Source organism: Apostichopus japonicus, chromosome 13 (genome assembly GCF_037975245.1).
Source record: "Apostichopus japonicus isolate 1M-3 chromosome 13, ASM3797524v1, whole genome shotgun sequence".
Lineage (NCBI taxonomy): Eukaryota > Metazoa > Echinodermata > Holothuroidea > Aspidochirotida > Stichopodidae > Apostichopus > Apostichopus japonicus.
In genome coordinates, this window is record NC_092573.1 from 19,004,480 (window position 1) to 19,020,343 (window position 15,864).

The following is a 15,864-nucleotide window of genomic DNA, read 5'->3' on the forward strand; positions in this document are numbered from 1 at the left end:
GTTTAACTTTTTGGGGACGATGGGAGGGGGGGGGAGTGAGGGGGAAGGAGGGGCAGTTCATGATGTTAGTAGTTAGATGTGCATACATATGCTCCTACCGAGATTTAGCCCACGTATAGTACATACAGTGCAGTACACATGGTTGACCATTGGGACCAATACACACTGTGCAGTGCACTAACAAAGCCAGTGTTTTCTTGCTGGAAAAATTTTACCAATGACATAACTCCTTACAAAAAGCGACAACACTTTGTAATAACCGGCTTGTTATTGGCAAGTTTTGTAACTACAGTAATGGTTGCGGGAAGCCACAGGAATTGTTGTGGGAACTCCCTCCCCCCCCAGACCCGGCAAAAACTATTTTTGGGGGACCCTCTAGATAAATTGTGGGAATCCGGCAATCGCACATCCTAATGCGAACACTGATATACTCACAGCGTTGTTTTGTTTGTCTGACATTTCTTGCTGTTAGAAACCAAAGACAACAAAAGAACAAGATGTAGGTTTTAGATTGAAGTTGAAAATGTTCGAGTAAATTGATTTAAGATTGATTTTCTGCTCCCAGTTTTAAAGCTTTTTACTTCAAGAACACTCTTGACATTGTTTCATTCCTTGAAGATCATGTCCATTACGGCACATCTAAAATTGATTATTTCCACAAACTTATTTATCTCGACTGGGCACGTCTGGTAAACATGCCCAGCGATCAATGGATGATATATGATATCACAACTCGTAAGTTTGTCAATGGATGCATGCATATACATTGTGAGAAAAATATCAATATGATCTTAGTTTTCTTTTAGAGGTGGTGGGGGGGGGGTTGTTAAATTATGATGAATAATACAGGTCTCAACTGAAAGGAGATGTACAGTTAAGTTATAAAACACCATTTATTTTATATGAAAGAGATAGACAGAATGCTGAATCATTAATAACTCGATTGAAAAGTTTTATGTTGTTCCATTTGCGAAATACTAAAGGTTAAGACAGAATATTAAGGTGGTATTTCCAGTTTCCATGAAATAAGTGGAATTTTTTTTGCCCTTCTTCTTCTGTGAGGACAGATTCGTCATTCTGCAGTTTAGTTCTTGTTTTCTTCAGTTCCATTTAGTTCGGTTTTTTTTGGTTGCAAAGTAGGCAATGACTTAATCGCGGATCGCAAAGTCGATAACTACCATAACGGTTATATATTCGTCTAACACGGCAGCATACAGAAACATTGTACTCAAAGCCGAAGCCAAAGTGAATTAATCAGGTCACACATCCGGAGTCTGTGCATGCTAAGTTCTTCAATACTGCCCTCATTCCCTTTTGGGAAACATTTCATACTGTAGTTTGTTTTTTTCTTTTGACTTTAGAGATAGATGCATATATACAACTTTGCCTGTTACAATTTCTATTGATGTTCACACTCAACCTATCAGCAAAGTAATGTAATGTTATGTTTCACTTGAATTTCTTTCCTCTTTTTTTCCGTTTTCCTTCAACTATTTTTCAAAATGTCTGTCATTGAAGTTATAGAGTAGGTGTTTTGATGCAATGATTAATCAAGTGATGCCATTGTTTTATTGGGGGTATATGCATGGTTTCTGAGCTTCAAGTTGAAAAATGCTCATTTTGCTAATACTATAATCGATTAATATGTCTAGTCTATTTTAAGAGCAAGGTTCAAGCTGTGGGCTGTATAAAGTTTATGAGGTGTATCTTTCCACCATCCAAATGGGCATTTACATGAAATTTGTCGTTAGTTTGTCAAATTATGTGCTCCATGGAATCAATGGGTAGCAATGACATATTATAACCATCTGCAGCTTGATTTAACTAAAAGGAAAAGCTCACTATAAATACAAGCTGTTTGTCAAAACTACTAAAGATATTTCTAATATAGTAGTGGGGATTTGCGGGGGGGGGGGGGGGGAGGAACAGGTGGTTCACTAGACACTACCAATAAACTGTCTGATAGATTAGATATGGAGAAGAGAACGGAGATTAAAATTAATCGTAACTTCACTTTTATTTAAAGCAGTTTAAAACTCTAGGAGAGTGTCTTAATTCTCGGTTACGGTTCAGCAAAATTTACCGATTAAATTCAGGAAAAATCTTGCTCCAAGTTATCCTTTTATTGAAGTAAATTCCACTGTATTTGGTTGCTGATAAAAGATACATGAAAGATTTATTCTTTGCAGTCTTTGGATTTATTCTGAAATAATTTCTGGTAAAAAGAGCTTTGACAGAGAAAATCCTTCATCAAATCCACACAAAAAAACCAAGACTCTGTTTTCCTCTTAAATGTAAGTATTCGAACTACATCTAGCTCTGTTGGCACTCTGCCAGTATAATGAAAGGTTCAAGACAAACACACTTTAAATCTAATAAAGGAGAGACCGTCCGCCCGTGACGTCTTGTTTACACCACTTGCGACCCACTCAAACATCCAGACGGACTCAAGACACACACACGCACGCACGAGTGACACGAATGCTTTCGTCGTCCTACTTGTATACATTCAGAAAACCTGAAATTTCAACAGATCTGTGGGTGTTAATCTGCAAAATTATGTTTTCTGACTCACATTATCTATGGAGCCCTTTCGTCTCACCGCTCTTTGTGTTGCATTGAAGTCGTAGGCTTATTTACCCTTTGAACTTACCTCATTGTCGAAAGAGATGAGAAAGTATAACGGTAAAGAGGATTTTGAATAGGTCTGTGTTACATACATGGGCGGGATTACGGGGGGCAAGAGGGGGCATTTGCCCCCCCACTTTTTCCCAGACTTTAGTTCACTTCTTTGTCGTTTTTGCAGACAAATGTGCACAACCCTAATCGAAATTATTCCCCCACAACAGCTCTATCAAATAGGCCTATTTGTTTCGAATCTAAGTCGAATTTTTGTTTAACATCGTAACATGTAGCATGCAGAATAACTGGAGCTGGAGCTAGCACATGGTTCGCAGCACAGGTTACGAATCCTGGAGCTAACACACTAGCGATTCAATTCTGCATGTGATGAATCCGCGGCATGTGCTACAGTGCTAGCTTCAGGAATTGATTTTCAACGTTGCTGCTCTACTGCATTAATGTGTTGAATAACTAAATCCAGAGAAACGATTTACGAAAGCCAGATTTGCATATTGGGTATATCAATAATTAAATTAAATACACTGACACATGACACCCCCCTGATAATCTGGCAATAGTTCAAACATAATGCTGGTACTGCCAGGTAATAATTTCATTTTCAAAATCTCAGCCAGTACTATGAAATGACCTGTAAATATTGCTCCATGTTGCACCAAGTCGCATTGTAAAATCCAAAAAAGTCACCCCGTCTCGACTTCAGTGGCGACGGAACCGGTGGACTTGAGGGGCTTATCCCCCATGAAAAAAGTTGGGGGGGGTAAAGGTATGTTCAGCCCCCAATATTTGCCAAGTGCTCCAAGAAGTGGGGACCGCGGGGAGAATTTCGAAGTGGGTGCTGAACATATTCTTGATCGGTCCAATGCACAATATGCTAATTATTTTAGGGGGAAAGAACTGTCTAGATGCGATTTATTGTTATCAGAGGTGTCATTTTTGCTGATCTAGGATTTCCTTTTTGCTTAAATTTCGACTCGCCATTTCAAGTCATTTCAAGTCAAACATTCCATACATGTTTGTATGCAAAGAACTTAATGCCTGTATCATCACTATGACATCTGAATGCTAGCTGCATCTAAATTTCACAATCAGTAAGAATCTACCTAAAAATGACTTTTCCCGATTTGAAAATGTTCCGTAAACAGGAAATATAAGATTTGAATGATCATTTTAACAGACAATTTAACAGATCTGTAATCTTTTAATCTACAAAGTGCTGTTTTTCAGACTTTTGTCCCACCACTCTTTGTTCTGCATAATTTTGTCCTAGATTCATTGTTGCAATTAATTCAGCTGGTCTAGCTGAGTCGTTAATCACCTGTCTTCTTTTCACTTAGCCTCTGAAGAAGAAGTAACGAAATGTCAAGCCCTCTAACTTTTACGAAATTGTCTGAACATATCTGCAACCTTTTCAAAATTTCAGATCAATTTAATTGTGTTATTTTTTCATAATCTGTAAGCTTGCCAAAAAGAAAGAATCATGCAAGCAATAGAAACGAAGACATTTTTGCAAATGAACCAGAAAAACAAAATATAAAGAATGGAGGCGTCTTTCACGTTGTCATGGCCACGGACGACGAGATTTAAATCATGTGATTCTCTCCTCTTCCTCCTAAGATTCAAAGCCTGTCTCTCTCTATAAATAAACTTTTACTTTCATACAAGAGGTTCAGACAAGGTGCTTGACATGGCTGATATATCTGTGAAGCAAAACACGTTTTGGGATACCTTAAAAGTCGACCAGTTGTTGAGGCTGACATTTGTTCTGTTTTTCTGAAACAGTTGTTATAAACAATTAACTGATTGTTGTTGAATTGTTTTTCATGATAAATTTTGAGGTGGCTACTGTCTGAATGAGGAGTTGCATGCGTGCGTGTGTGGGTATAGGAATATGGAGAGTATTGGACAGGCTCCTGTCACTTGCACAATTGTGTCAAAATTATTCTGACAGAGCTTAAAACATGGTCTTACCATTTTCTTTTATTAGCTAACATCTCAATGAAGTGTTGGAAATTGGAGAAGAAAGATTTGAAATGATTTCTTAAATTATGGGTTAAAGGAGGTATTTGGAGTGGTGTACTAAATTGGAACTTTAAAGGTTAATTGTGGAAAATTTGTGCTTTGTTGTTATGAGAAAATGCTTGGTGTGAGTGATTTCATCCCGACATCGATGAGACCTTTTCCAATGATGAAAGCCTGTGTAATTGTGAAAATCTGTCAAAATTATGGACTTAAAATTAGGACTTCAAAATATTGGATGCCATTTCCTTAGCATGTACAGCTTATCATGTTGTCGGAATGACAAGCTTTTGCTATGTCTGTTTCATACTGTATAATTAAACATGCACAGAACATGACCATGGCCATGTATAGTTACAGGGGTTGGGGCGGAGAGTGGGGGGGGGGAGGAGAAGAGGCTGGGGCCATTAACCCAATTACTTACAGGGGAGTTTTCTCCAAAGAGGATGTTTTTTGTAACTTAGTATTGCACTCTGAAAGTTAACATATGTGTTGCCTGTTTTAATTGTTTCAGCCTGCTCATATAAATTACCAATTATTTATAAATGCTGTTGGTGTGTTACATCCAATCTATTCAATGTTCATAAAATAATGTGAGGGCTAAATTCATTTGAGTTAATTAAGTATATTAAATAGCTAAATATTTCCACAGTCTCTAAGTTGGGACAGTATCAGTCAAATCTGGCTGACTATCATAGTTGGCTATTTTATTTTTCTAGCTTCTTTCTGATTTTCTAGCATATTCACGATATAAATTTGAGGGAGCATGCGCTAGAAAATGAACGAGAGAGTCTCGAAGCAGATGTTCCCACCTACCGCTCATCATCTCGATCAAGTGGCCTACGGTCTAAATTTTGGTCGTCCGTAAAACATTGGATGAACAGTCAGATATTTTGTGGCCATTTTGATATCTCTGGCTTCTTTCTTTGTTTCTAGCATTTCCTCAATTTAATTTAATGTCAGAATTGATCATGCATGCACTAAATTAAAAAGACAAAAAAAAAAGGAGGAGTTTTGAAGCAGATGTTTCTACCTTGCTGCTGATAATCACAAGAGGCGGAAACACTGAAACGCCGATATTAATTAGCCTTTTTTTCTTCCTTCTGTCTCTCTTGCAGTTTGATGGAGAAGAAGATTGAACTCCACGAGAGTAACACGTCGGAATATCTCGGTTATTTGATGATAGACTTCAAACTGGTGGCTGTCTCCGAGGATGAACTCCAAAACGTAAGTATACGCAACAGAGCAATTCGTGGGTTTGCTGCTGTGCTCCTCAAGAGTCCCTCTAGCTCTGTATGTTCATAGCTGCTGGTTGATTTTATTGTCATGGTAACCTGACGTAAACACTAATTTGGACATTCCCCTAGTCACTGTTTATGTTGTTGCAATACTGATAGCATGCCGCCTTTATTATGAGAGGTTACCATAGTAATGAGAGAGAGAGGAGGGAGAGAGGGCCCCAATAGATGCCTGAGAAAATAAGCAAGTGGCAATTTTTTGACGGTTTGTATCACCCAGCCAATCAGCTACTCTGTCTTGAAATTGTTTTCTCTATAAAAAACATGTACAGCCAAAAAAAATAAAACAGCAAAATTTAAGCCATAGATGTGTCCTTGTTGTTACTTGATAATGCTGTGCATCAAAATGAGGTCTGATGGTTTAAACATTCTCAAATAGCCCATGGCTCCACCCCCCCCCCCCCAAGAAAAAAAACCTGTGAACCAAGGGCCACATTGTTTTGCAAAGAAATGGCACCTGGTCCCGGGAACCTTGAAAGATTACTTGATGTGGAATTTTAGGCTTGAAATATCATAGTCCAAGCAAAGAGAAAAAAAAAAAAATGCTTTTTTTTTTTTTTCTATAGTTAAATTTGTTCAGATTGATTTATGATATTCACCTATAAACTATTCTAACTCTCCAGAGTGCTCCTTTAAGGTTAAATTGATGATGATGTCGGCACTTCAGTGTTGGTCTAAGTGTTAATTGTTTATCATCCTTTGTTTTATCAATTTAAACAACTCATCCAAAATATGTGTTTAAAAGGTAATTTCTCCCAAACTAGGAGATGGTATAAAAATTCAACCTGTACTGACAGCATAGTTCTTTATAACTGTCGCCAACGAATCAAAGGTTAATTTTGTGCCTAAAGACATCCTTCAACTTTTACCCTGGTTTCCATATCTCTCTCTGTGAAAAAAGAATAACCACAAAAGAAAATTAATGGTTTCCATTCATGTGGATATCAAATCATTCAAGAACTGATTTCTCGGTTTCCGGTTTAAGGCCTCAACTAATTCCAGTCTGAAACGTGTATCACTTGGACAGGTGGCTGCATTACTTAAAACGCTTTACAACTTTGTCAGTAGTAAACGTATAGTTTTATTTGGAGAGCATATATTTTCTCGGGGTCTAATTTAGACCCATCGCCCTGGTGACTAATAATGGTAGGAATGATGGCCTCATAAATGTAAAGCAAACTCCTGTGACAAAGAGTTCAAACAAAGAGGCTTGCATTTACATCTCTCTTCTGACCGATATAATAATCATAATAATCATGGCGGTTTTACTGCTATGTGATAATATACTGCTGTTATAAACATGTGTACAAAGGTATAATTTGTGTGGTTTTTCTGTTACATTCAGGGATTTGAATTTGGTGACCAGTTTTGGCAAGAGAAACAATCCTTGTAACTATTACGACTCCATTTTCAAACTAAACTTCTCTTTTATTGAGAGTAAATTATCATCGGTTCATCGATTCAATCTTTTTTCTTTCTTTTTTTTGGTCAAACAGACTTGTCGTGTGTTAGTCTTCATATGCAAAACTTCAAAATTATTCAATAATTTTCACAGCTTTTAGGGCTTCAGTTTCTTCATGATTTAAAAATGAAAATTGACTATTCAAGCTATAAATACATTGTGCATTTTGGTGTTGGACAGTATTTAAACTGTATCAGAGTCTAGATGGCGCTGTTTTATACTAAAGCAAATTTTAGCTTGGCTGTAAACTTATTGTTCTTTGATTTATTCTTCATATTTTTGCACCCTTATTATTTCGTTTACACATCAATAAAACTTGGTAGTAACAGGTTGGTTAATGTCCATTGGACCAAAGTTTAATCCATAGTATTCATCTCTATGGTTTGGAAAACCTTGCTGATTGTTTTGGCAAACCAAGTGCAGCCAATGATACATACTGTACGGGTAGTTTTAATACGATGAATGGATTAAAGTCACAGACTCGATTTCTTTTGTCGTTTTCTTATTATATTTACTTTTTAGCACCTCTCAGATTTTGATAAAATATATATATATATATATTTTTATTTGAGTCTTTCATTTTATGTGTTATGTTGAGTTCCAATAAGAACCATGAATTTCCCACGAAACGTGGATCAAAGGGTTCGCAAAGGACTTTTCAAAATCCTGTGAACATACCAAATCTAAGGAAAGAATAAAGCTTAAAAATATATGTAATACTGCTGCAACAGTATCATCAATGTCACTCTTAGTGACCTTTTCTGGTCAAGACCTAGTTTATTCCTCGATATAGCTGTCTTTTTTTCTTTGGTTTCTTCAAAATTTGGTTAGCCCAACACCCAAATGTGCTAAATAGCAAATTGATTAAATGTCAGCTGGTGATAATAGAGTGGCTGCTATAAGTGACATCGAATCCTACCTACTGGGTTTCCGGGGGCCATCTCAATGTCAAAGTCTTCTTGTTAAAGGCTTTAGCAGGTTGAAGCAGAAATTGTGTTGAATTGCCTTGAGTTGCAACTTTGGCTTATTTGGTGTTATAGATGTGTCATACAGCAGATGAATAGTGGGTCCGTATATAACCATACTCTTCTTGTAGCGATATCCAAACAATCTGTTACTATTTAGCCCTGATGGATTTCTACTCCTGCCTGTGCTTGGCATATTCTGGAAACCTGGTACAGATACTATTGGGAGATTGAGGTCTCATACTCAATCTTCAATCCTTGTACTTATAACAAAATATTCCTGTTTTGGGATTTTGCTCAATTGTAGGATTTCAAATTATTATCAACACAAATTACGTTCAAATAGAGTGTATGCATTTAACATCTGCTGTCTTTTGTTGTTTTTCTTGCCAGATATCTTATGTCCTTTGTTGTTTTTCTTGCCAGGTATCTGCTGTCCTTTGTTGTTTTCCTTGCCAGATATCTGCTCTCTTTTGTTGTTTTTCTTGCCAGATATCTCCTGTCTATTGTAATTTTTCCTTGCCAATATCTTATGTCGTTTCTTGTTTTTCTTGCCAGATATCTCTGTCTTTTGTTGTTTTTCTTGCCAGATATTTTCTGTCTTTTGTTGTTTTTCTTGCCAGATATCTCTTATCTATTGTTGTTGTTTTTTCCCATATATCTTCTATCTTTTGTTGTTTGTCTTGCCAAATATCTTTTGTCTTTTGTTTTTGTCTTGCCAGATATCTTCCAGGAGGAAACAACAGAGCACAGCCAAGAGGGCAAGCGTGAGAGCTTCAAACACCAAGAGTCAACTTTGGACCAGTGTGGTCACCATTGTCCTCTTGGAGGGCAAGAATCTCATCTCCATGGATGACAATGGCCTTAGCGACCCCTACGTGAAATTCAAATTGGACGGAGAGAAGTTCAAAAGCAAGGTACAATAGGAGTAGTAGTAGACAGTGCAGAGGAATTCAATCACTTTAAGAAGTACTGAGTTATAACGGCTGTCCAATAGGTCAGAGACGACTAATTTTTTTAAATTTTTTATTTGAACCAGTGAGTGACCGCAGGATTACATAACCTGTGTACTACCAATTCACACAGCTATCAAGTCCTTATAGCTTGTGTCAATCCATATAGCTATATCTCTTTGCTTATAGCTATATTTCTTGTGGAATAACCAAAACCATATCCTTGCATATTATTATCCATTGGACAATTACCATTCATGTATTAAAAGACACTCAGAATGCCAATATATATATTAGAATGGGTTTTCTTTTTGGCAAACCACTATTACTGTTTGAACAAAATGGAACAAAATTTCAGGTTCTTTCATGGATATTAAACCAGCAAACTTTCCTTAAAAGTCAACGGTATAATGCAGTATTAAAAAATGTGACTTTTTACAAAATTTTAAAATACCATTTTGTGTGCATGAGATGTTAATCTGTAACCATGTATTTGAAAAGAGCAAATAAATATTTAAAACTTCAAATATTCTAATTGAAGCTAGATTTACTATAAAAAAGTAATTTCGTTCAAGTCAAGTTTATTTTTTATATATGTCAGAACTTGCTGAAATATTCTGTTATTAAGCTTCATTTCGGTATTTCTCACCAAGGCAAAGGGAGCATTAACGACCAGCGTCGTAGTCACGAATTTGAAAGGGGGGAGCACTTTTTGCGATTGATATGGGGGAGGGGTCTAAGGGAGGGGTGTCCCCTCCCATTTGACATATTTTTGAACAATTGAAGGTCCTTAGATGCGATCTGGTGCAATGTTTTGCCAGTTTCATCATTATCATATGATATCATATTATCAGCAGATTTTGTTTCCTGTTTGAATTCTTGTACATGTTCTTTTACATAATATATCAGAAAGATCAACATAGTGCTCTTTTTTCAAGTTTTCCAGAAGGATGATTCTTGTTTATTGTCCAATGTCTGGACTTAAATACAATATAAACTTTCATATTTTGTGAGACAGCCAGATGTGCAGTGGCCTAGAAACAAATATCGTTATCGCAGTGTATTAGCAGTGTAATAATTATTTATAGGAAGTGCGTAGGAAGTGGCTCTCCCTGCTCCCCCCTGGCTACATCCCTGATAACGACAATCTTTATTCTCCATACTGGTTGCAAATTTTATTTGGCAGGATTGAGAAGAAACACAAGAAGAGAGACATATCTGACAAAATGATTAATATCTTCTACTGCCATATTTTTTGACAGGTGGAGAGCAAAACGCTTTCGCCAAAGTGGATGGAACAATTTGATCTCAAGATTTACGAAGACCAGAGCTCCATCTTGGAGTTATCAGTTTGGGATAAAGATGTCGGCAAGGATGACATCATGGGCAGGTTAGGAATTTAGAAGATTCACCACTTAAAAAAAACTGTTTTATCACTTTAAAAAGAAAAGTTACATTTCACAGGATGACATGAGAACATATCGTTAGCATGCATCCTCTGGTGAAATCTGTAAATCAGTCCCCAATGTACCGTGTTGTTAGAGACATGTGAAATTGACATTTATTTGCAGCAGAGGTTGACTTGAGTCCACAAAACTCTTTAATGTTTTCCTTAATCAATTTTTCCATGGCTAATGAGTAAGTGACTCAATTGTTTTGTGCATCGAAAATGCTGATAACTCTGCGATGAACCCTTCCCAAGCTGTACCAGAACAAATTGAGAACAAAACCTGTTTTCTATCTCATTGGTATGTTTACCGGTTCCGAGAGGCAATCTATAACGTTCTTTGCGCTAAAGATATATTCCAACCACTCTAACAGATAAGTGTCTGTGATGAATGAAAAGCAGGACAACAATAAAAATGGTATCGAAATTCAGCCTTTCACTGGCCATCATCTCTTATCAAGAATAATAGTTTGGTTTTATTTCAATCCTGTGATTATGCAGATTTTTAAATGTCTGTACAAATACAAGACCCAGCATTTTCTCTGTGTGGAGTTCAGATTACTTACACGATAACTTCCTCCTCAGTCAATCAATTGTAGTGTCAATCAATCAGTCAATCAATCGTAGTGGCAATCATACGCTGTCAAAGAAGATTGATAAATTAAATTGAGCAAGGTCAGAACCTTCCTATTGGGATCAAATGATGCAGGCACTGTTCTACAAATATTCTATGATATTCAGAAATGGTCACCAAAAGTTTATAAGAGATCTTGTTACATTTGCAAGGATTAAGGTTATGTAACTATATATTCCTCAAACGTCTGTGAATAATTTGGCTGTTTCTGTTGGTATGGAGCGTGTCGGAAGAAAAATTCCCATAAGTACACACCTACCTGCTTCATATTAATAGTTACAGGACACAAGGTAAAATATGAACCATTGCTATTTTTATGATTCGTAAGGCAAAAGTCATTGTAAAAATATGGTGTTGCAATATCAAAGGCAGGGAAACTTTATTTTTGCTTGTCAGATAAGCAAACTCTTATAACTATTGTCTCAGATGACGGTGTTATTGGACCTGATTCTTTAGAAATTGAAGCACCCTAGCACTCTACATGAATGATGAAATTTATATTTCACTCAAGTTTAACTTGTGAATCGTTCCTGTCCGAGAAACAAAGAGACATTTAATTGTGCGGAACTTATATCGTTAATCGTTTACCGGAACGTTGGACTCATGTACTGACGAGGTTTATGAAATGAAGGAGTAACATAAGTATAAACAGCCTGAGGAGCACTAAAAGACCGACTTAGTGAGATAAACGATAAAGTATTTCCTTGATTTTTAGGCCGGTTACATCTGACAAGAAGGGTACTTTATGAATTTGTCATCTGTGAAGTTTTGTTTTTGCTCCAAACCCTTTACTTGGTACCCACATCAATCAACTATATGAACTCTCTCCCAGAAGGGTTGTAACAGAACAAGTTCCTTACTGCATTTGCAAGTAATAGGACATTCAACTGATCATTGGTAACATGCCCTAATTCTCACAGGTACCTAAGTAGATAATTTAACAAGTTGTATACAGAAATAGGAAACATAGACCAACCTATTCTACCTGAAGGTGTTTCTCTCCATTTAACTCTGGTTTATTCAAATCCCACTGCTGCCACCATATGTAATGATGTCAGATATATCTACTAGATAAACTCTCTCCCATAAGGTTTGTAACAGAGCAACTTCCTTACTGCATTGCAAGTAATAGGACATCCACCTGATAGTTTATAACATGCCCTAATTCTCACAGGTACTTAAGCATATAATGTACAAGTTGTGTACAGAAATAGGAAACAGAGACCAACCTATTCTACCAGTAGGTGTTTCTCTCCATTTAACTCTTTGTTTTATCCAAATCCCACTGCTGTCACCATATGTAATGCAGTCAGATATATCTACTAGATGTACTCTCTCCCATAAGGTTTGTAACAGAGCAAGTTCCTTACTGCATTGCAACTAATCGGACATTCACCTGAATGACCTGATAGTTTATGACATGCCCTAATTCTCACAGGTACTTAAGCATATAAGTTATAAGTTGTGTACAGAAATAGGAAACATTGACCAACTTATTCAACCAGCAGGTGTGTGACTCCATTTTTTGAATTCAGATCCCACTGCTGCCACCATATGTAATGCAGTCAGATAAATCTACTAGATATACTCTTCTTGAATAATATTTGTAAATGAACTCATTTCAAGTAATTGGACTTTCACCTTATAGTGTATAACATCCACTCATTCTCACACCATCAGAGTGTGCCTCTATTTAATTTAACATATTTGGGGATTGAAATCCCACTGCTGCCACCATGTGTACCACAGTCAGTTATAAAATATAAAGTTTGGTAATAATGGACAGCAAATTGTATTTCATTTCCAAAAAATCAGATTCATTTCAAGTTAATCAGTGCAACATTTTGTGGGCTGTATAATGTATTTTACCTGCAGCGACACCATTAAATGGTAAATAAACCTTTTGTTTAATTAAAGACAAGCACTTCCTACTTAATGTTTGTACACAAAAAATGGCAATTCTATATGTACATAAATCAGCTATGAAAATGGTACCCGCTGGTTGAGTGTGATTGATATTTGTTCTGATAAGTGATTTTCTCAAAGTTTCTGTAATATTAATATAATATTTTCATATGTACTTTGTCTACATGGATGTTACACCACAATTATATTTTGAGAAGTAATGTTAACAAAGTACAAAGATACGGTGAATAATTTTAGTTAACATTTTTATTATTTTGTCCTTCATGAAGATTATACCTATTTATTTCTGATGTACATGAATGACTAAAGCTCTCTATGTGTCTACATTTATCGGTATGCATTTATACATCAATTACTGCTGACTCCATTAAGTCATTTCTGCAGTACCTAATTGTAAGTGGTTTTTTAAGGTATCATTTAAAAAAAAGAAACAGGAAAGGTATGAATCTTCAGTGGTTATACCTCGTAGCCATTAATTTCTAACACTCTGCTGTGTTATATTCAGCTGCATTATTCAGACAGCCAAATTGGAAAGTGACTCGATGTGTGAACGAACTTCACACATCTTTTTTTTATCCTGTAATAATGCTCCTATCTTTAAAAGGGTAGAAGTGTGAAGATACGAACTCACTAAAACCAATTGCTACACGGTTGGGTTATCACACCTTGACAGGCAATTTATGTATTGTTAGGTAACCATCTGAGGCTCTATAACTTTGTTTCCTCCTGGCTAGTAAATTTAACGTTTTGGCGAGTAGATTTTTAGTCTCGGTCGCCAGTTGGCGAGTAGTTTAAAAAACAATTTTTAAGGCCTGGTAGGTAGGTCGGTAGGTAGGTAGGTAGATCCATCCATTCATCCATCCATCCATCCATCGATGGATCGATGGATGGATCATGGTTTATTTGGTTCATTTAGTCATGGTTTATTTGGTTCTAACTCCATCTATGCAACCTACACTTATCTAGCGTCATACTTTCATTGTGTTACATTTTGTACTTTTCATTCGACTGCCAAGTACTGCTGATGAAGGTCCCAGGGGGCCGAAAATTCCAATATAGTTTCTAAAACTTACTCCTTATTTCTCAATTATGAATCATATCTTATTTCTCTGGTTTTCTCTAATAATTTATAAATATATATATATATATACAAATATATATCAAAGTGAAAGTGAAATTGTGTAGGGGATGCTACTGCAAGATCATGTGGACTAATGCATGTCTTATGCTATACAATGGCTGCAATGATTTCTTATAGGAATATGTAGCTCCACAAAATCTCTTGCTCTTTAAAATGTTACATAAGCCTTAGCGATAAAGGTCTGCTCACCAAACTTCTCATATGATTATTTTGGACAATGATTTGGCTTATCTTGCTGTTTTCGAATGTTTTTCTCTTTTTCATTACCTTACTACAACCACTTAACTTTGAAGTGTCCAAGAAAGCTAGGCCTAAAGATACTACTGTTCAATGACAACTATTAGGTTGTAACAGACTTTCAGCTATCATGGTGTAACCAAAGCTGTCTTTCATATCCTACTCCTTTACCATTTGTGTAGTTTATTCCTACTGCAGCTGCTTCATTAGCTACCATAAGGAAGATAGCTTTAGTTACTTCGTAGATCATGTGATACCTGGAAAATCGGGGGTTTTGCTGGGTATAAACTAAGCGAGGTTGAACTCGTAACGGTTAAAGGGTGTGAAAACTCGCACAAAAAGAAACGTCTAATGCCGGTAATCTGACCTAGTTTCGAATGAGGTGTAACAGAAGTACTGTTAGACACCACCATTGATCCCAAGAAATACACACACAGCTTGCTACTGTCGGTAATTAGACACTAGTGTACAGTCAGTACATACAGCTGCGGTCAATACCCACAGCACAGTGTACAAACAATACAGCGATGGACATCTCAGGTCCAGCTAAAGATAACAAGGTATCACGTTTCATTACTGTACTGTCTGCATTTTGTAGCGACACGAACAAAACGTCACTTGCAAGCAAGGGAAAGTTAACTTTTTCAGATGGCCGCACGCGGTTTGGGGCGAGTCTTCAATGCCTTTAAGTGAATGGCTGCATCATCAATTGTGATAAAGAAAGGAAAAGATTTCTTTTTTTAAATAAAAGAAAAGAAAAGCCATTGTACACAATACCCAAGTAATGTAATATGATATGATGTATATATGAGTATATCTAATAATTCAGAAATGAATACTTAACTTCATGGTACCCTGCTCAACTCCTTGTTTTTAAGATGCATACCTATAGTATCTGTTCCGAGATAGTTTCCCCAAAGTCTAAAGAGATGACATTTCCCAATATTCTGCAACTAATCGACTGTCAGTTTCTTACGTGGGTCGGCCACATGTAGAATTGTAATACCAAAGAGAAGGATTAGAGCGTGTTAAAAACTATTTGAAATACTTTGGGTGAACACGTTGATGAATTTTCTCACTGATGTGGAATGACCTGCCAAAATTGGGGCTGGCCCCAATTGCAATATTTACTTCATTTGGTG

At 36.5% G+C, this 15,864-nt stretch overlaps 1 protein-coding gene across 7 annotated transcripts in view; it reads left to right on the top strand.

Moving 5' to 3' along the window:
* LOC139978389 (multiple C2 and transmembrane domain-containing protein 1-like) overlaps positions 1 to 15,864 on the top strand; it is a 143,437-nt gene that overhangs the window by 100,341 nt on the left and 27,232 nt on the right. For all 7 annotated transcript variants that reach the window (XM_071988592.1, XM_071988591.1, XM_071988588.1 and 4 more), the window contains 3 exons: positions 5,778 to 5,886; positions 9,107 to 9,301; positions 10,600 to 10,727. In XM_071988592.1, the coding sequence (XP_071844693.1) occupies positions 5,778 to 5,886; positions 9,107 to 9,301; positions 10,600 to 10,727 (432 nt within the window). The remainder of the gene's footprint in view (positions 1 to 5,777; positions 5,887 to 9,106; positions 9,302 to 10,599; positions 10,728 to 15,864) is intronic.